General features: G+C 41.3%; 3 protein-coding genes across 22 annotated transcripts in view; 2 read left to right on the forward strand and 1 right to left on the reverse strand.

The window, feature by feature from the left end:
• LOC115576940 (inositol polyphosphate-4-phosphatase type I A-like) overlaps positions 1–7,017 on the reverse strand; it is a 42,452-nt gene extending 35,435 nt beyond the window's left edge. For 17 of the 20 annotated variants that reach the window (XM_030409632.1, XM_030409630.1, XM_030409631.1 and 14 more), the window contains exon 1: positions 6,896–7,017. The gene's annotated coding sequence lies outside the window, so the exon portion shown is untranslated. Of the gene's footprint in view, positions 1–2,020; positions 2,233–2,269; positions 2,445–6,895 lie in introns of those variants that run through there. The other 3 variants (XM_030409616.1, XM_030409613.1, XM_030409614.1) reach the window with 2 other exon arrangements.
• Positions 7,018–8,384: 1,367 nt separating this feature from the next.
• Positions 8,385–15,715, forward strand: LOC115576785 (sodium/hydrogen exchanger 2-like). The gene is made up of 12 exons (XM_030409350.1): positions 8,385–8,903; positions 9,620–9,945; positions 10,088–10,225; positions 11,430–11,680; positions 12,332–12,549; positions 12,634–12,833; positions 13,526–13,615; positions 13,711–13,781; positions 13,877–14,044; positions 14,349–14,454; positions 14,749–14,865; positions 14,960–15,715. Exons 1-12 carry the CDS (start codon positions 8,615–8,617, stop codon positions 15,464–15,466), a joined length of 2,481 nt encoding a protein of 826 aa, XP_030265210.1. The 5' UTR covers positions 8,385–8,614; the 3' UTR covers positions 15,467–15,715.
• Positions 15,716–18,796: 3,081 nt separating this feature from the next.
• Positions 18,797–20,932, forward strand: part of LOC115577324 (inactive dipeptidyl peptidase 10-like) — a 66,066-nt gene continuing 63,930 nt past the window's right edge. Inside the window, exon 1 of the mRNA XM_030410344.1 lies at positions 18,797–19,245. Coding sequence (XP_030266204.1) covers positions 19,186–19,245 — 60 coding nt within the window. The 5' untranslated portion in view covers positions 18,797–19,185. The remainder of the gene's footprint in view (positions 19,246–20,932) is intronic.

Here is a 20,932-nt window from a genome sequence, read left to right on the forward strand (position 1 = left end):
AATGAGACTCCAAAACACACCACTTCCTGTGTTTCAACGCATTGTTACCTGGGTCAAACCAATCTGCATGAAATGAATTAAAAAGAAATCCCCTGACAGTAGTAAGTTCCCATTTATTATAAAAAAAAACTACCAAACAGATCCATGTGACCATGACCGCAGCTGGTCCGAAAAAGATGTGGGCATCAGCCAATGAATCATCAGAGATGGGTGACGAAAACCAAAACAAGATGTGACTCCTAACAGTGAGTCACCTCGATGGAGTCACAAAGGCTCATTAGAAAGAACCAGGACGCGCCCTTAAAACAAGCATTTTACTGCAGGAATCTGATGATAACAACATTTCCGTATTAGAAAAATGTCAGAAAACCCCAAATTTTGAACAAGGGTATCTGTCACATTCTGGACGGTAAATAAATTTGCAAAAATGAATCATTTAAGAATCAAACGAGCTGTCAAACAAGTCGCTCTCATGTCTCTGTTCCCAGTTTGTATAAGAGGCCAGTGATTGAGTCTCTGGCCATCTGTGCCACAAAGCTGCCGTTTGCCAGGACGGACATTTGTCTGCCTCGTTAGTCAGTGGCATCATGTTTAACATCACAGGGCTGCGGGGCGTCCTCTCCTCAAAAAGACAAGCTGACAACCCAAAACAGTCTGTCACAAGCACACACAAATGTGCCCATTTATTTATAAAAGATGCTCTGATTTCTTGCTCCACTTGCTGCTGTTTCTCAACAGTTATCTCTTTTAGAATATCGGGTATAACTTTACTCGTGTCTGGACGAGGCGTGTACACCCACATCTACCTTGGCACACTGACCAGTCGGTGTGACACAGCTCTTTTGTGCACTCGCAGCCCAGCTGAATTTCTCAGGCTCTGGTTGACATTTGAATTTCGCACTGTAAACATTCATCTGGATGACATTCAAGTGCAGAATTTCCAATGAAAATTATGGAGCAAGTACCGTATATTTCATCACTGTGGATATCTTTTTAGTCATCACGCATTAACTAAATGTATCTGTCTTTCGCCTCGCCCCTTGGAAATGAGAAACTGTCGTATAACCAACCAGCTTCAAAGACACAAAAAGAAGAAGAAGAACTAAACTTATTAGTCAAACATTTTCTAAAGTCTCACAGATTCACTCGTGTCTACATCCTTCCAATTACAGATTAATGTCCAATTCTACCGGAAGTTGTTGAGCTTTTTAGGAAGTGCACTTTAGCTGATAGCAAGCAGAGAAGTGAAGGCTACAACTCCAAACTGGTAAGCTGTGAATATAATGGTCAAAATGTCAGGATCAATAACCGTGTCAAGCTCATTTAAGAAGGTATTAACAACCCCCTCCCAATTTTCCCTCAGCTAACTAAACTCTAGAGCCCAAACGATCAGTTTGTTAATCGTTTCAGTCATTTCAAAAAGTGATAAAGATATCAGATATTCATGAGTTCAAGCATCTAAATCGCCAAACTTTTCTACTTTACTTGCATGGCTGTAATAATTAGCGATTAATCAATTAGTCGATCGACTTCAGTGCCAGACCTTCTGGAGGAATAAACACCCGGAGTCGCATTAGACTCTGCTAAGATCTAGAGTTGATAACGTGGAGAGAAGAGCGCAGAGATTACTCTCTTTTAGGAGTAAAAAGTGGATTTATCTTCACTCCTGTTTATGAACCTGAGCCAAGCAGAGATCCACGGAGAGAACCAAACTCTCTGGTGAGTGCTGAGTTCAGTTAGAGGTTGACCTGAGCTCAAACAAACATCCTCGCTGCGTGCCGTTGTTCGTTAGCTTGCGGCTACTTTACAGTAAAGTAATCTGGCTGCATAAAAACTGCATGAGTAACCCGAGTAGCTCAAGTGATTGTGGGTCGGACCAAGCAAGAAATCTGAAGACATCCCTGGTAATCATTACAGCAAACAATCTGGATTTTTACACAATTTCTTTTTCATTAATTGACGAATTAATACACAGATTAGCCGGACAGAGATGTTTCAGAAAGTGAAAACCACCACAGACCTGTCTGAACACCTGTGAAAAACTGTCCTTCATCTTCTCAGTCCAGCATCGCTTTGTTATTATTTGCAGCAGAAGTGCGAACAAGGAACTCTACGATTGGCTAAAAGATAACCTATTAGCATACAGCATGATTGTGCATTTTCTCCCAAATGCCTAAACGCAGCTCAGATGTCACTCTAAGGACATAAAACGGTTCAAATCTGGTTGAACGCGGCTGAACAGACGGCAGCCTGAGTTTCACACACATACCCGAGGACGTCTGCTCCGCTCTGCCTGCTGCCGATAGATGTAAACAAACTCACGCTGCAGCCGCCGTCACGAGGCAAAGAGACTGCAGCTGCCGCCAGTGCTCGCCCTCTCCTCTTCCTCCTGCCTCCCATCCCTCTCTCTCTCTCTTCCTCACCCTTTACTCTCTCTCTCTCTCTCTCTCTCTCTCTCTCTCTCTCTCTCTCTCTCTCTCTCTCTCTCTCTCTCTCGCGCTGCTTCCCAATCATTCGAGCCAATTAACTCTTTCTCTGCCTGGACTGCAGCAAAAACACACACACGTCTCTTCCACCAGGACTGCATCAATCCCAAGTGGAAGAGATGATGCTGCTGTTACTTAACCTACCCTCATGGGTTGGACAAAATAACAGAGACACCTGTCATTAAAATACTACAAAAACACCACAGCCTGTGAAATAACCACTGAGTTGAGTCAACGTCAACACTTCTTCCAAAAATTTTACAAATCATATATTTTTTACAGTAGGACAGATATTTCTTGCAGTGGACTGACTCGTACGCAGGAACCCGAGGGGAAACAAATCACGTTGTTTGCCATGCTCCATGTGGTGGTCCTATCTTTGGCACACACACACAAACACACACAAACACACACACCGGTTTCACTCGTGTTTTTGATGCCTCTCCATTTTCCCCAGTGCTCATTAATTATTAAGCATCAGCAGAGTGTCAGCTGGAGTACAGTTAGTCAGAGCGTCCCGACTGGATACAGAAGAACAAAGTGGAAAACACAAAGAATTTTGACTGCAGTCCCCAAAATTTGAGTATTGTTGCTGTATTTCTTTGTTTCAGTGAATGCGTCATTAAAAAATATATAGTTATGTCCCATTTCTTCCTGTTACTCTTTAATCGTGATGGCAAAAAATCTTTTTGGTAAAGGAGGAAAAAAATATCTACTAAAAACTGAAACTTTGCTAATTTTTTAAGTCATCTTGAATATTATTTTCAAGGATTTAACTCTTGGATTAATATTGTCATTCAAAGCTTTTATTCAGAGCAATGATTACTCAGTAACAATATGTCTGCATTTAGTTTTGTCCACTGACTGTTTCAGACACTTAAATGTGAATATTTTCTGGTTTACTAACTCTTCTCTCTCTTCTATGATATTAAACAAACTATATGTGGGTATTTGACTAGTAGAATGACAACATAGGACATGAAGACGTCATCATGGGTTCTTTGAGTTGTGATGGCCAGTTTTCCCTTGTTTCTGACACTGAAATTATGCAAATAATCAAAGTTTGCAGCCCCATATTTATTTTATTATCTTCTGTTTGCGGTTAGGAAGCAATCTACTGTCTTTATTATGTAAGTTTTAATTTTATTGCCCTTATCTCTGATCACATCTCTTCATGTCCATAGGAGAGTTTTGTAACACGCTCTCTGAATCTAACTGGATGAGGCTGATCTGAGCGATCCATTTTGGTGAAGAGGATGACACAGCTCATTACCGACCCACCGAGTCTCTTCATTATGTCAGCTCCGTGCTCCACTTCCTCTGTCTTTTTTTTTAAAGCAGACAAGCGATAGGACGGCTAACATGTGTCCTGCTGGCAAACACACGTGTTGGCTGTAAACATGTCGCATGACGAGAGCGAGACAGGCAGAAAACGCAGCTGAGGATGAATCAACAGGCGGCTGCTGCTGCTGCTGCTCGACCCTCCTGAGATGAGTGGGAGAGTTTGATGAGTCACCACACACACACACACACACACACACACACACACACACACACACACACACACACACACACACAAAAATAATGACGGAGGACACAGAGGAAAACACTAACCATGTGATTTCTGATCAAGTCACAGTCGATCAATACATATCCGACAGAGTCAGTAACTAAACAATATGCTTCACTAAAGTCAACGATTAGCAGACTAATCAATAAGTTGATTGACAGCAAACTGACGATCGCTTCAGGCTCAGATGTCAAATGTGTTCTGTTTCCAGCAACTAGAATGTGAAGATTTGTCCCGTTTCGTGTCATAAATGTCAATAAACTGAGAATATTTTAGTACGGAAAATCCAATTAATCGAGTAACATATATGGAAACTAATCAGCAGATTAATGGATAATGAAAGTACCTCCCTGACTTTTTTTTCACTGTGGTTTTATAACTAACCAGCACATTTTGGGGGTATTTTGTGTCAGGTTAAGTAAGAACTGACCCCGGGCCAGTAGACTTCCAACCACTGAAATGAAACCTGTTCTTTAACATCATTATTCTTTGCGCTTCCCTTAAACCAGCTCGCCTGAGCCAAGAAATGCCTGATTAGTATGGAGAGGCAGAGAGAGTGACAAGCATTCATTTATGTTGAAGTGCAGAGCTTCCTGGAGTAAATGGAGCACAGAACAGATTAAGGGAAGTTTAAAATTAATGGCGCAAAGCAAAAGACGCAGGCTTCAAATGAAGTGACTGCCGCACCTGAGGCAGTGGTGAGGCCCTGATGCTGCCACATATTGTGCAGACAGCCGAAACATCTGAAGGTTAACACTGCAGTGGAGTCTTCCATCTGCTTTCTTAAGGTTGTCTTCGCTTTCAACAATTTCACGCAGCCACGGAAACTTAATGAAGCTGATGTACCTCAGGTGGTTTATAAAGAAGTGCACAGCAGCCAGCCCACAGTGCATGTATGTATGGAGCCTTTACATATAGCTGCCATAACAATGGACTATTAATGAAGCTCACATGATGACACCTGAGGCAGCTTTACTCTCCGAACAAGGGCAGTGGATTCAGATTTAAAGCTCTAGAAACTAGCTTAAATGTAACGGGATCAAGACTCACATGAAGGCCAGTCGGGTCACGACCCACATGTGGCCCTTACGACTCTGATGCTTAGAGCTCACGCATGTCCTTAACGACTCTTAAAGACACTCCCACACAGGGTTTAACAGCCTGCAACTCCCCTCCAGTTAGGTAGAAGTGACGAAGCCTCTTGGATGGAGAGGGGAAACATCTTCAAGACACTGAAACACGTCCACTTGCACTACAATACAGCACTACAAACGTACAAACAGATATGTTATGAAGGCAGGACATTTTATAGTCTATCAATACACTTGTTACGTCTAATATGACTATAAATAAACTTCACTGATTTCATATTGGCACATCTGGGACAAACTATACCAATACTGGCCTACGATATCAACCCACCAATCTACTTTACTTTTGAGTAAAGAAAATAGACCTAAAGACACCTTCTTTCTTGAATGAGTGTATTTTGTTTCATTATTAGACTTAGTTTCCAACTCACCACTTTTAAAAACCTCTTAGCTGAATCTGCAGAGGCTATTATGAGACAAGACAGGCCGGGGCTAGCTGGTTAGCATTCTTCACTAACTTCACTGGACATCTCTGCAACACAGGTCACAAACTAGGGCTGCACGATTAATTGCAAAATATTCAAAATCGCAATATGACTGGTGCAATATCCAAAATCGCAAGAACGGCAATTTTCTCATAAAACTAAATCAACACTGTTGTTTCTGTACATTCTCTTGATTTTGTTAGCTCATTATTAAATGTTTGCACTCTACTTGAACTATTATGCCACTCCATAGCTTTGACACAACTTGGACACATTCAACCCTCACATTACATAAGTCGACTTAATGGTACCTCCCCACCTGAAGCAACGTCTGATGATTTATTCACTCACGGCTCCTCATGCGTACATTTGGTCACATACAGGTCGTCAAACCTCACACTCAAACCCACAGTGAGGGCCTCATCTTGAAGCAGGTCACTCTCCTCCTCATAAAGAGCATCACCAGCCCCTCCTAAAATCAATGTCCACGCTGACCTTGACTCGAGCACGGCGAAACTCAACACCAGTCTGATGGCCGGCCAGCAGAGACACTGCAGTGAAATGTGTGGACAACATGCAACCACACACACACACACACACACACATACACAGACTCAGCATCAGTCAGCATCCAGACACACACTCACTCAGCAAATTCAGCATTCACACACATTACACTGTGAAAAAATGCGTGCGTGTGTGTGTGTGTGTGTGTGACAGGATGATTTACTGCCATGTCATCAAATAATCATGTCTAATAAGGACATGGCAATAAATAATGTGTGTTTATGTTCTCACACGGTCTTGATGAATATGCAACATTTCCTTAACTATGTTATTACATAATACTAGCCGTGTTTCTGGAGCTGTGACCCGCCTGTCACACTCATACAGCCACTTAGACATTATAACACACCCTGTCAGAGGTGATTTATCTCATTAAATGACACTTTACACCTATTTAAACCAACATTAACCTCTATTTCGACGTGTTTTCTGTCCTTGCTGATGTTCATCCACGTCCTGTCCTGCTCTGACGTTACTCTGAAGCACTCCACTGCTTTCTACGATCTGATATTTACAATTTTCATACCAGAAATACGAGTCAGTGTGTGTTTTTTACATGCTAACAAACTAAAGCTTCCGTCTCCTAACTTAGCGCTAACACCAACAAAGCCGCAGTCGTCAGCTCTTTAGCCGATGAAAGCCGTCATTTTTACACGCATTTTGAATTAATATGAAACATGGTTAAGCTTTACTTACAGGTTCAGCTTCGTATTGTGTTAAAATATCCGTAATTTGGATAAAAGCCAACTGTTACAGGGAGTGTGTCCTCCAACTGCGGCACTGTTTGTGTGTGTGTGTCTCTGACTGAAGCGGCGACAGCCGCTGACCACGCCCCCTGCGTGGCACGCTGGTGGCGTCATCACGCTGGCTCGTACGCAGCAGCACGTAGATTCCTCTCAAAGCTATGAAAAATGCTTTTAATTCAGGTTTATTTACAGAACACACGTATGAAACTGTTCATTATAGCCACCATTTTGTGTCTTTAAATCCAAAGTATGTATATTTAGTCAGATTGCATTTAAATACATGGTGTAGTAGTTTTATGCTAGTTTATACACCGTTTTAGAGGCACATATTGCACAGTTGAATCAACTACATTTAGTTTACAGCTAGAGTTAGTGGTTCTACACACAATATATAAGTAACAGGTTTATTTAGTTAAATGCTGCACTTAAATCTATAGTATCGTGATTTTATGGCAGTATATGCATTATTTAGGAAGTAAATATTGCACATTTTACTTAATTATAGTAGGTGTCCAGCTAAAGATATTGATTTGACACAAACACATAAGATATACTGTATACAAGTAGTAGTTTTACAACTCAATAACAAATATTACTGAACAATATGAAAAACATCTAATATTACAGTCTATCAAATAATAAATATCACACTTACAAGAGATATTTTCCTGCAAAACTATACTTTAGGTACATTTGACTGACATATTTCTTTACTCTTAACTAAATGAATTAATAAAAAAAACAACTAACTAACACTTTCCATGCCACAATAACACGTAAATGACTGATTCTATCAGTGATGGAATGTTACTAGGTACATTTACTCAGATTCTGTTGTTAAGTACATTTTGACGTACTTGAACTTTACTTGTGCATTTCCATTTTCTACAACTCTTTTTACGTCCACTCCACTACTTCTTGGAGGTAAATAATGTATTTTTTTACTCCACTACTTTTACACAATAACTTTAGTTACTGCTTCAGCCATTTTAGTTTTAACACAAGTTGAAACTAAACATGTCTAGAACCATATTTGGACAGTTTACCTTTTTTATTTAAATCTTGCTTCTGTATCTTGACACTTGGCCATTCCTTATGGAGTACTGTGGCTCCAAAACTAGAAGTAAAGTTATCTTATGTCGCCATCTTGTGGATTTTATCTAATGCTGCAGGCTCGAACGACACTACTTAAACTTGCATTTCATTGCTGCTGTGTTTGTTTTAATCAATGTATCTACATTGATTCACTCTCAATCAGAGCAGGGGTCGGATTTGTCTAACAGCGACACACCAACAGTATTGTCCTTTCATGTCATTGAGAGGACGCGTTGCCTGAATGGTCTCCACCCAGTGGGCAGGGCAGTGAGGTGATGTGACAAGCAGGTTCAGCAACAGGTGAAACCAGAAGTGAGTTGCGCCTCAGGTTGGATCCTGTTGGGACTGAAGGAGGATTGTTTTGTCTTTAATTTGATCTACTTTTATACATTTTTCCATTTAATCTAGGATATTTTACAGCTGTGGACATGGACAGGACTATGTTGAGGATTTCAAGACCTAAATCATATTTTCATTGTACATTTTTAGCCTTTTAGAGCATCAAATATACTTTTTTCAATGTTTTGGGAGTTGCATTTTTAGTGTTTTAAACCTCACGTTGGATATACTTGAGATGGGGACCTCTGTTTTGTTTGAAGTCAGAACTGAGAGAGTAGTCTTCTGCATGCTTTTTCTGCTCTTGCTGTGCTGTGTTGGAGGGAAATGTGAGCTCCAGGAAACAAAACCTGCCGCCTCAGCCGAGCTCCCCACCGTCAACCCCATCAAACCTTTCGACCATGGACCACAGGCCTTCCCTGAGGAGGAGAGGGCCAACCTCCCTGTGTTTACCATGGACTACCCTCGGATCCAGGTCCCCTTTGAGTTTACACTCTGGATACTGCTGGCCTCTTTCGCCAAAATTGGTACCTTTTCATGAATGTGTTGAGCAGAAGCATTGCTTTGTACAGAAGAAGTGTAGAGTCACTGTGAAAATGTTGGGTTCAGAAAACTGTTCTGGCCAGCAAAAGAAATGTCAGTATTGTTTTTGGTTGAATTTATCAGCACCATGTAAAATAACCTGTTTACTGTTACACTTTAGTTCCTTTTACATTTTGCATAAATATCAGACGTTTTTTGCTTAAAGGAGCAAAACTTCCATCTTGATGAGATGTGTGTGAAACCTTTCTTTTAAAATGAGCTTATTTTCATGTTTCACCTTGTCACACTGATATATCTCTGCACCAAAACACTGTACTGGTCCTTTAAGTGACATCCCGAAGAGGAAATGACATCATCTGAGAGTTTGACTGAATTTTTACTTTGAAAACCTTCTCTGTCAAACAAAACATATCCACCCTGCAACTCAACAAACACAGGGAAAGCAATTTTTCAAGATGTTTTTCTATGAAACATGATTTTTTCTATTAAACTGAATATTGTATTTAGTGTATTTAGCAAGTGTATATCTATTTTTAATCTTTTGGATGAAATGAGTGAAAGAAATAGTGCCTGAGCTGCAGGTTTATCATATTCCCGTAAGAAATCTAATCTAGATTCAGTTAAGATGAAGAAACGTATAATTCCAAGTTTCCATAGAAGGATCAAACAGCAGCCTAAACTTTCATTGTGATTTCTCCAGGTTTCCACATTTACCATAAAATCACTATCTGGATCCCTGAGTCCTGCCTCCTGATCTCCATCGGCCTTATCGTTGGCGGCATCATGTACTCGGTCAAAGAGGAGCCCCCCGCCGTCCTCAGCTCCAACGTCTTCTTCCTTTACATGCTCCCGCCCATCATCCTCGACAGCGGGTACTTCATGCCCACCAGGCCGTTCTTCGAGAACGTTGGCACGGTGCTGTGGTACGCCGTGGTGGGAACTCTGTGGAACAGCATCGGCATCGGGCTGTCCCTCTTCGCCATCTGCCAGTTTGAGGTGTTTGGACTTCAGGATATCAACCTGCAGGTCAGTTAGAGTCACAGTGGTATCAGAAAGGAAGTGGGTACCTCTGACTGAAAATTTAAAGGTGATGCAGTGTGTATTGTTTCATGTGGATCAGAGATAAAGTTACATTTTAAAGTGAATTTTCCTCTCACTTCACCTGCAGGAGAACTTGCTCTTTGGCGCCATCATCTCGGCCGTTGACCCTGTGGCAGCTCTGAATGTGTTTGAGGACATCGGAGTGAATGAACAGACATATATTGTCATATTCGGAGAGGGACTCTTCAACGATGCTGTCACTGTGGTGAGTGCAGGGGATGTTTGTTTGTCTGGACTGCATCTATAAAAATAGACTGTTGTGCCATCTACTCACAGAATACTAATGAGTGGGGTGATATGGATGGAGAATACTTCTCCTGATATGTGCCTAAATCTCCTCTGGTGTTACTGATGGTGTAATATCATGACACAAGATTAATACAGTCTCTTCCTGGTCTTGAAGTTTCCCTTACAGTGACTTAAATGCATCAATGAATGCCTACAGGCCGACATTTTTACATGACTTGTGACCTCACAGCAACCACTTAAAATTCAAAAAAACAAAGCTGATAATACATTTATGATAATACATATAATTCAGATAGCGCTTTCCATGTCTTTTTCATAGTACTGAGTACATGTCATAATTTAAAAGGAAAACATCAATCACAGAAAAACCCCAATCACAGAAAAAATAAATCAATCACAGAAAAAAAAATCAATCACAGAAAAAGATCAATAAAACACCAATCACAGAAAAATCAAAATCAATCACAGAAAAAAACACATATCAAGGAAAAAACGCCAATCACAGACAAAAACATAATCAATCACAAAAAAAAACCAAAATCAATCACAGAAAAAAAACATATATTAAGGAAAAAACACCAATCACAGAAAAAACAAAATCAATCACAGAAAAAAACAACATATATTAAGGAAAAAACACCAATCACAGAAAAAAACTAAATCAATCACAGAAAAAAACTAAATCAATCACAGAAAAATGTCAATCACAGAAAAAAACATCAGGTGGACTGTGTATTTGTGAAACTGACTGACAGAGGATGACACAGTATCGATCTGCAGTTTTCCTTCAGTCTAGTTGGTCCAGTTCTTGAAAGGGAATGTCGGTTATAATAAACCTGCCTTTTTCTTTGTTGGTTTCACTTGAGAGGCCAGTTTCACTCAACCCTCTTGGCACCTATTGTCTTCAGTTGAGTCCAAAAGAACATGTATAAATAAGCATGTCTTAATGTTGCCAGCGGTGTGACACAAGTCATGTTGGCGCATGACTTTCAGCCTACACAGATAAACAGTTTCAACAACAGCTGAATGAGGCAGATTCCTCAGAGGGTTGTTCAACCTGCTTGACCACATTTGTGTGTGAGCTTCAGTTTACATGCATCCCTGATCCTCACAACCTCTCCTCTGCTCTATTTACCTGATCTCTGTCTTTTTCCCCCCAGGTACTTTACAACATGTTTTCCTTCCTGGCAGACTTGCCCATTGTTGAATCAACTGATGTGTTTCTGGGAGTAGCCCGGTTCTTCGTGGTGGCGGCCGGTGGCGTCCTGTTCGGGGTCCTGTTTGGATTCGTGGCCGCGTTCACTACGCGTTTCACCCACAACGTCCGCCAGATCGAGCCCCTCTTCGTCTTCATGTACAGCTACCTGGCGTACCTGGTGGCCGAGTGTTTCGCCATCTCCAGCGTGTTGGCGTAAGTGTAGGCCGACAGCAGCTTTCTGAATAACACAAGCAGGCAAAATACAATATCAGATGGTACAGGTGGATGAATAATATGATGGGGACTCTAAGAGATTCAGAAGATTCTAAACAAACCAAAGTCACTCACACCAACTCACAAACCACCACTGCAGCACACAAAGCTCAACACAAAGATAACAACCTTTACCCTTTAGACCATTTAGATGTTTCTGCAGGTTGTACAAACTTGCTCTTCCACCATAATTATCACCTCACGTGTGACAAGTGATTGTCACCAAAGTGTCAACAAGGTGCTTGTGCTACATTCCCAAGAGAAGAAGCAAGAAATTTTTTTAATGTAGGTGTTAAACTTGAAACTCTCTGTGCTGGCAACATATTTCAACAAGTCACGTTCAAAAATGAATATAAATAAATGCAAACTGTGCAGGTGAGACAACCAAACGGAGATACACAACTCATGGTACATGTTTTTTTCTCAAATCCTGTTGATAGAAGATCTTTGAAGGCAGATATATAAGTAGGATCAGCCAACAAAAGCCTCAAAAACATGTAGACAAAACTTTTCATGTTCATGTTATTTGTCTTTTGTTCTTCAGTTTAGCAGATCCTGTGTCTATAAACACATTTTTTCCCCTCCCTGCAGACTTATTACGTGTGCCATCACCATGAAGTACTACGTGGAGGAGAACGTCTCCCAGAGATCCTGCACCACCATCCGCCATGTTGTCAAGATGCTGGGCACCGTCTCAGAAACCCTCATCTTCTTCTTCCTGGGTGTCGTCACCATAACGACCGAGCACGAGTGGAACTGGGCCTACATCCTGTTCACGCTGGTGTTCGCCTTCATCTGGAGAGGACTCGGTGAGAGCCGTCATTTAAACACTAACAAAGCTCCTTCTATTAATTAGAGTAGTTCATAAAATCTGTCTCCGCCTCGTCTTGCAGGCATTCTGGTGCTGAGCCAGATCGTCAACCCATTCCGGACCATCCCGTTTAATTTCAAGGATCAGTTTGGACTCGCCTACGGAGGCCTGCGAGGGGCAATCTGCTTCGCCCTGGTGTTCACCCTGCCTGATACCATCAACAGAAAGAACTTGTTTGTCACGGCTTCAATCGCTGTTATCATATTCACCGTCTTCATACAGGTGAGACTTTTGACTGGAGGCTCAATTCGAATTTTGGAAATACAGCAGACAATCTTTGCTTGCACAAAAATATTCATGCATTTCTTTATTATGGATGACTTTAATTAATCAAATTTGAGATTTTTAGGCTTTTATCTGTCAAAAAACTCCCCTATTTAATAGCAAAACCCAAACAACTGCAATCAATCAATCAACCTCTGACCTATTGACTGTCACCTCATTTGACATGTTATCAGCTTCTATGCCCGCCCTGTGCCCTGCAACAGCCAACGAGAGATTTCATAAACAGGATTTTCTCTTTGAATAGGCTGTTTTTCCACCTGAGCACTTGTTTTTGTCTATTTTATACTCATAAAGTTTACTTAAATATGGAAATAAAGAACTATAATGAGTTTTTTGCCCTTGTCACTCTCTTGCAGGGGTATTTTGAGGTCATAAAATATAATTTTCTTTGCCAGGAGAAAGGATATTTCAACAGAAAAACATGTGTTCAGTGTCCATTTTCAGTGATATTGTTATTAAACTTGAACGTAAGACTTTAGGATGTGGACACATTGTGTTTTCAAGCTAATGGGGCAGTTACAGGTCAACTGCAGACTTACATAAAACAGGAAATCAACTTAACTAAAGTTTACTGCATTGACTATTGATAACTGATTTATTAAATATTTTGATTTCTATCTTCCTCTCAGGGCATCAGCATCCGTCCCATCGTAGAATATATCAACATCCGGAAAACCAACAAAGACTTGATGACCATCAACGTAGAGATCCACACCAGGGTGAGTATCAGCCCTCGCTTTAAGTTATTATCTTTAATGGATTCTGTCTATAGCGAGTGAACCACACTGATTGTTTCTCCATGTGTGCTGTTCAGGTGATGGAGCACGTCGTTTGTGGTATCGAGGACTTGTGTGGTCAATGGAGCCACTATTACTGGAAAGACAAGTATGGTCTATCATCCTAGACTCAATATCAAGCTCGATTCTTGCAGATTTAGACTAACTGAACCACTCACCTTTACTCTTTTGTGTTCGCGTCAGGTTTAAGAAGTTCAACGACCGCATCTTGAGGCGCATCCTGCTCCGAGACAACCGGGCTGAGTCCAGCATCGTGTCCCTGTATAAGAAGCTGGAGCTGCAGAACGCCATCGATATTCTGGACACACCGATGGGAGACATCAGCGCGGCGCCGTCTCTAGTGTCTTTAAGGTACGTCCTTTTTGTTTAACAGGTATTTGTAGCTTTGGACCCTGATACTCAACTCTGTAACTCAAAAGTTGAACTTATTATTGAGTACTATTATCAACACAAGACGCTGAAACTGTATCTGCTCGCTAACCGAATGCATCAGCTAAACACACGAAATCTAATTTGGCTCCAGCTGATGATGCTGTTTTTCCATCGGAAGGGAGTCTTAATTGCCACCATCGCAACGTCGATAGCAATAAAACAAACATTACATTTCAGTTATATCTCCCACTGTTCACTGTTCACTGCTCTCACCTCCTATCAGCGACGAGAGGAAGGAGTCGTCCCGACCGAAGAAGAAGTTCATGGCTGCTGACGTGAGGAAAATGCACGACATCCTGTCGAAGAACATGTACAAGATCAGACAGAAGGTAGAGAAACCTTTAAATTATGTGAACTCCTGTGTTGTTTTTATGTGGTTTAAGACAACTTTACCTCTTAAATTCCCAATGACAACAAGTCTTATGCTTCTTTATGCTCATTAAATGCTCATTACTCTACTGAATCAGCTGGGAACTGTAGTTTTTAGCAATAGTTACTCGTACAGGAGTAAATAGTGAATTTGTTGGGTACTGTTTTCAGTGGCGGATGAACACACATTTGGTGCAGAAGGGCCTTTTTTCCTAGTGTTTGTATCTCATGAAATGAACCTCAATGTCTTCCAGACGTTGGCGTACACCAACAAGTACAGTCTGCCCGACGAAAGCCGGACCAGGGAGATTCTGATTCGCCGCCACGCGAGCATCAGACGCAGCGTCCGTGCTGGAAGTTTCCGCGAGCTGGTAGGTGGGGACAAAAAAAAGGAGGGGGGAATGTATTTTTAGTGTCCTTGAAAAGCAGAAACTTGCTTGACCTTCACTCCCGTTTCTCTTCCAGCCTGATCGAAACATCCCCAAGTCTCAGAAGTATTACTCCCTGCAGCCCGGAGGGGATCTGGAGAGTGCGTTTGCCCTCAGAAGAAGAAGTCGTGGTGGTGGTGGCGAAGTGGATCGTATCTCAGACCACCTCCAGCTCTCCGGCGTGTCTCCACGATCCTCATCACGCTCTCTGGTCCCTATGAGGAGGTTGAACACCATCGAGGAGGCCCGCCAACACACGCCCCCTACTGGGTTGGATGTTTTGGACGAGAGGGGTCCTGGAAGTCTTTTGGGTTCCAGTCTCAGAGGCCAGAGAGCACCGGTTCCTGCTCCAAGGAGGCGCAGCTCCGATCGTGAAGACGAAGACAACATTGACTCTACAGAAGAAAGTGAACCCGTGAATCCTCCTCCGCTACCTCCGCCTGGTGGATGGGCACCTGAGAACCAGGACGCCAGAGAAAATGGAGCAGGAGATCCGCTGCTGAGACACTCGTCACAGGGCTCTCGAGGCTCGAGGAGGTTGTGAAGTATTTTGGATGAAGTCGACTCCAGAGCGGCTCTGAAGGATGAACTACTTTTATCAGTGGAGCTAAAAAAACAAAAACAAAAACAAAAAGAATGAATTAGCGACAGCTTCGCACACATCTCAGGGAAAATGCTCACAGTTTGGTGAAAGTATGAATAAGATAAAGTGTCACGATAATGTAGATCATCTGCCTGTTTTGGGGTTGTTTTGCTCTTTTCTAAATAAAATTAAAAATAACAGTAAACCTCACATGATGTCATCTTTCCATCTGTGCAACTGGGGTCAATTGTTTTCCCACTTTTTCCCCTTCCATTAGTCTCACACAGATCAAGATTTCTTGAGGATCTGCATCCTGTCCGGTTGCCTGATGCATTCGAAAGTGGTTTCATATTACAATATTGGATTCTAGCATTTAACAAGTGCGTTTCAAAACCAGGCGGTGGACTCGCAGGTGTTGTTAAACTCAGGAAAGAGGAGATGGAGCCCTGAACTCTCTCCCCATCGTTAATGTCCCTTTTATTATCGCCCGACTCTCTGACTGCCTTCCACACCCCTGTATCATCTTTCAGAGTTGATGTCCTTATATCTGCCGGGCACACGGAGCAGAATCCATAAAATATTTATTTTCCGTACAGCGCTTTGCGATGTCTTTAAAGAAACTTGACGCCACTTTGAATTCCGACTTAAAACTTGGAAGAAAAAAAGACAACCAGGCGTTTAAAACTGCACTGAAATCTCCTTTTTCACAGGAAATGATTGTAATTTATCTGTACTCTGACACAAAACCTTGTCAAATGTAAAATGCTGTTAAATGTATTCACACTAAACTATTTTGTTAAGGACTCCTGACCAGAAAATTGGAAAATAGCTTCACTGAAATTTTTTTTTTTTACACTGATAACGGCTAAATCAACACAACAAAGCTTTTTAAATAATGGAAAGTTGTGGTACAAAACCAGAATAACTAACTTTATTTAAAAAAAGGTGATACTTTCTGCATTTTAGGTGTTTCTAAAAGACAGAATACGCCTTTTTATTTACATCAAATTACTAAAGTAGGCATTGTTTTTTACAGTGTTACTCATTGCAGGCACCATCTTCCTGGATAAAAATGTCTTGGCATTTATTGTGAGATTGTGTGCATCAGCCAACGAGCAGCAGAAGTAATTTCTCATCACCCTTAACTAAGCGTTAAAGCCTCCCCATTGGCCGGCCGGCTCCTCACACAGCACTCTGCTCCGTTTGTCTTGATTACGCCCGACTGCTCTAATTAAAAGATGTTGGTCCGTGATTAGCAGCGTTTTTATTATTTACTGAAAGTCACTGCAGTATGAAATTAACAGTTTTTGTTCGAGGAAAAATAACAAACTCATCATAAAATGCACAAATTGGGGTTGTATTATGATCAGTGGAACTTACAGAGCCAATATGAAGATAAAGTGAGGCAGATTGTGATCACATACAGAGAGGCTCGCTGGAAAATGCCATTTTACACCCCTGCCTGAGAGTAACAGCAACAGAAACTCATAATGGTTCTTTATTTTCTTGTTTAAATTAACTTTGTGTTACTAAAATAGTCAAAAACAAGTGCTAAGGTGGAAAAACAGCCTATTCAAAGAGCAACAAACTACACAAACTTGCACATTTTTCAAGTTCAGGGCTATAAAAACTGATGTAAACTATATATTACTGGATTTGAAATCTCATTGGCTCCACTATGCACCATGATGCTCCATGAAATTCAAAGTGCCGCCAGTAATAATGCCTTCATGTGATGTGGAAACTATTATTGATGAAACCCTCACAAGAACCTCCCACTCATGTATTTATGTTTGCACTTATTTCCACATCTTCCATACAAAGACTGCATGTATATCAGCGTCTGATCAATAAGCTGTATCTATTGATAAAGAGCCTAAGCTGGAAGCTTTGACTGAATGTAAATCCAATAGAAACGGGGTTGGTGAGGGTTTATAATGTTAAAAGCTGCGCGCGCCTAATGAGAGCGCTCATGCTCGACAATAAATATGATTAGTGGCCACCTCATCAAATATGAATCATCGTCCTGCATTTTTAATGACTGCAACAGTTTACAGTAACAAACACTAAGTCTAGGAAAGAGGATGAAGATTTACAATGTAAAGATACAAGAACTAAAGTACTGTACTTAAGTACACCTCTGATGTACCTTACTTGGGTATTTCAGTTCTCTGCTACTTCATACCTCTATTCCGCCATTTTACTACTAAGTACTATTTAGTTTGAAGATTGCAAAGCAGCAGATTTTTATTAACTTATTCTAATCTGCAATCAGATAAAAAAATTAAACTGGTTCTGATAATCAGAAAAATGCAGAGTATCAGATGTGATGACTGGCCTGGCCGGTAATGCTAACCCTGACAAAGCCAACGTTAATAACACCAACACCAATAACACCAGCCTCAATAACCCCAACACCAATAACCCCAACACCAATAATCCCAACATCAATAACCCCAATGGCAATGTACCCAATGTCGATAACACCAATAACCCCAATGGCGTCCACCCCAACGTAAATAACACCAGTGCTGTTAACGTGATAACCCCAACCCTGATAACACCAACGCCAATAACAGCAACGCCAGAAAACCCAACGGCAATATACCCAAAGTGCTGTTAACGTGATAACCCCAACCCTGATAACACCAACGCCAATAACAGCAACGCCAGAAAACCCAACGGCAATATACCCAATGTCGATAACACCAGTAACCCCAACGCCAGTAACCCCAATGGCGTCTACCCCAGTGTTAATAACAGCAACACTAATGCTGAACAGAAACAAGTAAACAGTTTTTACACACATGTAAATATGTTTATCAAACTTGTATTTGCCTTTCTTTAGATACTTAAGAACATATTTTGTCAGGGTTCATTTCATTTCAGATGCTTTAGGACTTTTACACAAGTACTACTCACATGGGTGACTTTAGGTGCTTTGTACAACACGACTGTGTCTCTGATGGCGGCAAAGCTTTTTGGCCTTTTTCTTCCCTCTTTGTGAATAAAGCAGATTCTCCACATCATGTTTTTTTTTTTTTTCATGGAACAAACAGCAGCAGGTTCTTGCCGGGTCAAAGTTTGAGCCCGACATTCATTCATCAGCGTGAGTCCTGTCAAAAAGTCTTTCATCCGAACACTAAACCCTTGCTGTAAGCCGCTTTGAATTTGAACATGAGAGAAACGCTTCAGATGTAAAAAAGCTCAAACCAAACGCCTGCAATATTTTTCCCTCCAGCAAATTTGCATTCTGATCAAGAAAAAAAACGTCCTGGTATGTGGGAGGCACTGGCAAACATCCTGCTTTATGAACTGTCTGTCAGCTGCATGTGAAGCAACACATACTGAGGGAAGAGGCGAGAAGGAGGGACGGCATTCAAATGTGGCATTGAGAACAGAGAGAGAGAAACAAAGGAGGGAAAACAGATTGTGTATTTAAATGTATCGCCTCTGGTGAAGCTTCAGTAACGACGAGGGAGAGCGTCTCTTCCTGTGCAGCAGCTCTGCAGCCTTCACTTCTTTGTATTATTAGCAGCGGTTTGTGCTTCGGTCAGCGTGGAGACGAGAAGCAGCCGGAGGGGAGTCGGAGGAAACTTTAAGATTGAGCTTCTGGGAGAGTTAAGGGATTTATATTTGAGAAGATAAAGGGAGCGTTGGGTGAAATTGAGGAAGCAAAAATGAACCAAACTGCCTCCGTTTCCCATCAGATTGACTGCCAACCATCCAAGGATACCAAGGTAAGACGGATTCGATGATGTTGTGCTTCCTTTATCGTATTTTTTGTACGACACTTTGAAGAATGACTGCATGACTCTCCTGTAACAGGAAATGTAGTCATAAGTATTAATAGCAAGGAAGCTTATTGCTCAGGCGTAAAACAAAAATGGATCAGTATGAGATGTTTTCATGTTATTCTACAACAAGAAACTGTTTCCTTTTAATACCAATAAAGATGTTTAGTTTCTTAAATTTTTATGCTATTATATATGACATCATCAGATTATTATGGCTTATGCATTAATGTAAAAGCAGGGCAGCTATTACCTCTGTCAAGGAGGTTTTGTTTTAACCTGTGTCTGTTGGTTGGTTGGTTTGTAACCAGAATTACACAAAATCTACTCAACCGACTTCCTCAAAACTTGGATGGAGGACCAGTCGCGGTCCAGAATAGAGCCCATCAACTTTTGGTGTGGATCCAGATTATTCTGACTTTCAGTTAAAGTCTTAATGAAATAGAAAGTGGAATGATATAACGCCAAATTTGAGGCTGACGAATGCCAGTTAATGGTTTTCTTGCCCCTAACGTTAGCTGCAGGGCTAAACGACCTGAGGCTAAATGGCAGCTAAACTCCATAAACCACCTCATGCTGGACTCCCTGTTGTCAAACTGGCAGCAGTTGGTCTCAAAGTCTGTGTTTGGTCCGGACACCGGCCATGTTCACTTGGAGCCTGGTACAATTCGCTGTTGTTAGCGACAGCCATCTGTTCATCAGGGAACTCTAAATCACAGAGGGTTCAGGCAGAGCAGCCGGAGGACATTAGAGAGAAAAGCATCAAATGTGATCCATTACCACCAAAATTATAAATCAGTGTTTTTCTACAGAAATCCGTGAAGCTCCCAAGAAATCTTGCTCCGTGCCACTCACTCAGTGCTTGAAGTTGAAGATTGATTGATAACAACAGAAGCGTACGAGACATTTTGTTTTACAGGATGAGATTTGGTTAAATGGGTGAACAAGGTAACTGTGGATACAAATGTGGACAGAATATAAATCTGCAACAGTCAAATATTTCCTCATACTTTCCGGTTACAGAAATTATAGATAATTTTGTGATTTATTATGATTATGCCGCATCACAAAGCTCATTCAATGAAGCTGTTATTGCTCTACAACCTTTTGAATTTCAGTTTGGTCAAGAAAGATAGCAAAATGCAGTTGGCAACACAGAATTTTAGCATAACATCACATACCTACTTTAACATACTCTAAGTGAAGTTATCCTTATTAATTATTAATCCAAACCATTATGTTTTCCTAAACCTGACCAACTATGCTCTGGTACGCCGCGCAGTCATGTTTGTTGATGAGTTTCAAGAATGGTGACCGTTCCTGGATCCTCCTTTACTTGAGTCTCGTTGACGGACTCGTCATGTTCGATGTGTCAAACACAATGCAGAGACACGATGACAGCAGCAAGAGGCTATAAAGGCGCCGACATTCAAGAGCTTCATTATCGCTCGCAGTTTATGCAAAGCGGTTCTTAGCCAGGAGCCGATCGCTCAGACGGGAGACGAACAGTCAGAATATAATCCCATGCGATGCTGCACAGCATGCAGCCGGGAGCGAATAATCCTACAGCTTCCATAAGTTATGCAAAGAAAAACGCTGTTGGAGGACGTGGCACTTTTTTAAAGTGCTTCCA

The sequence above is a fragment of the Sparus aurata genome, chromosome 24, assembly GCF_900880675.1.
Source record: "Sparus aurata chromosome 24, fSpaAur1.1, whole genome shotgun sequence".
Classification (NCBI taxonomy): domain Eukaryota; kingdom Metazoa; phylum Chordata; class Actinopteri; order Spariformes; family Sparidae; genus Sparus; species Sparus aurata.

Bases quoted from the DNA above. Each gene is read 5' to 3' on its own strand.
- LOC115576785 (XM_030409350.1), top strand. From the start codon at position 8,615: ATGGGGACCTCTGTTTTGTTTGAAGTCAGAACTGAGAGAGTAGTCTTC. The intron at 12,834-13,525 runs GTGAGACTTTTG...TCTTCCTCTCAG, and splicing joins TATTCACCGTCTTCATACAG to GGCATCAGCATCCGTCCCAT. The intron at 13,782-13,876 runs GTATGGTCTATC...TGTTCGCGTCAG, and splicing joins CACTATTACTGGAAAGACAA to GTTTAAGAAGTTCAACGACC.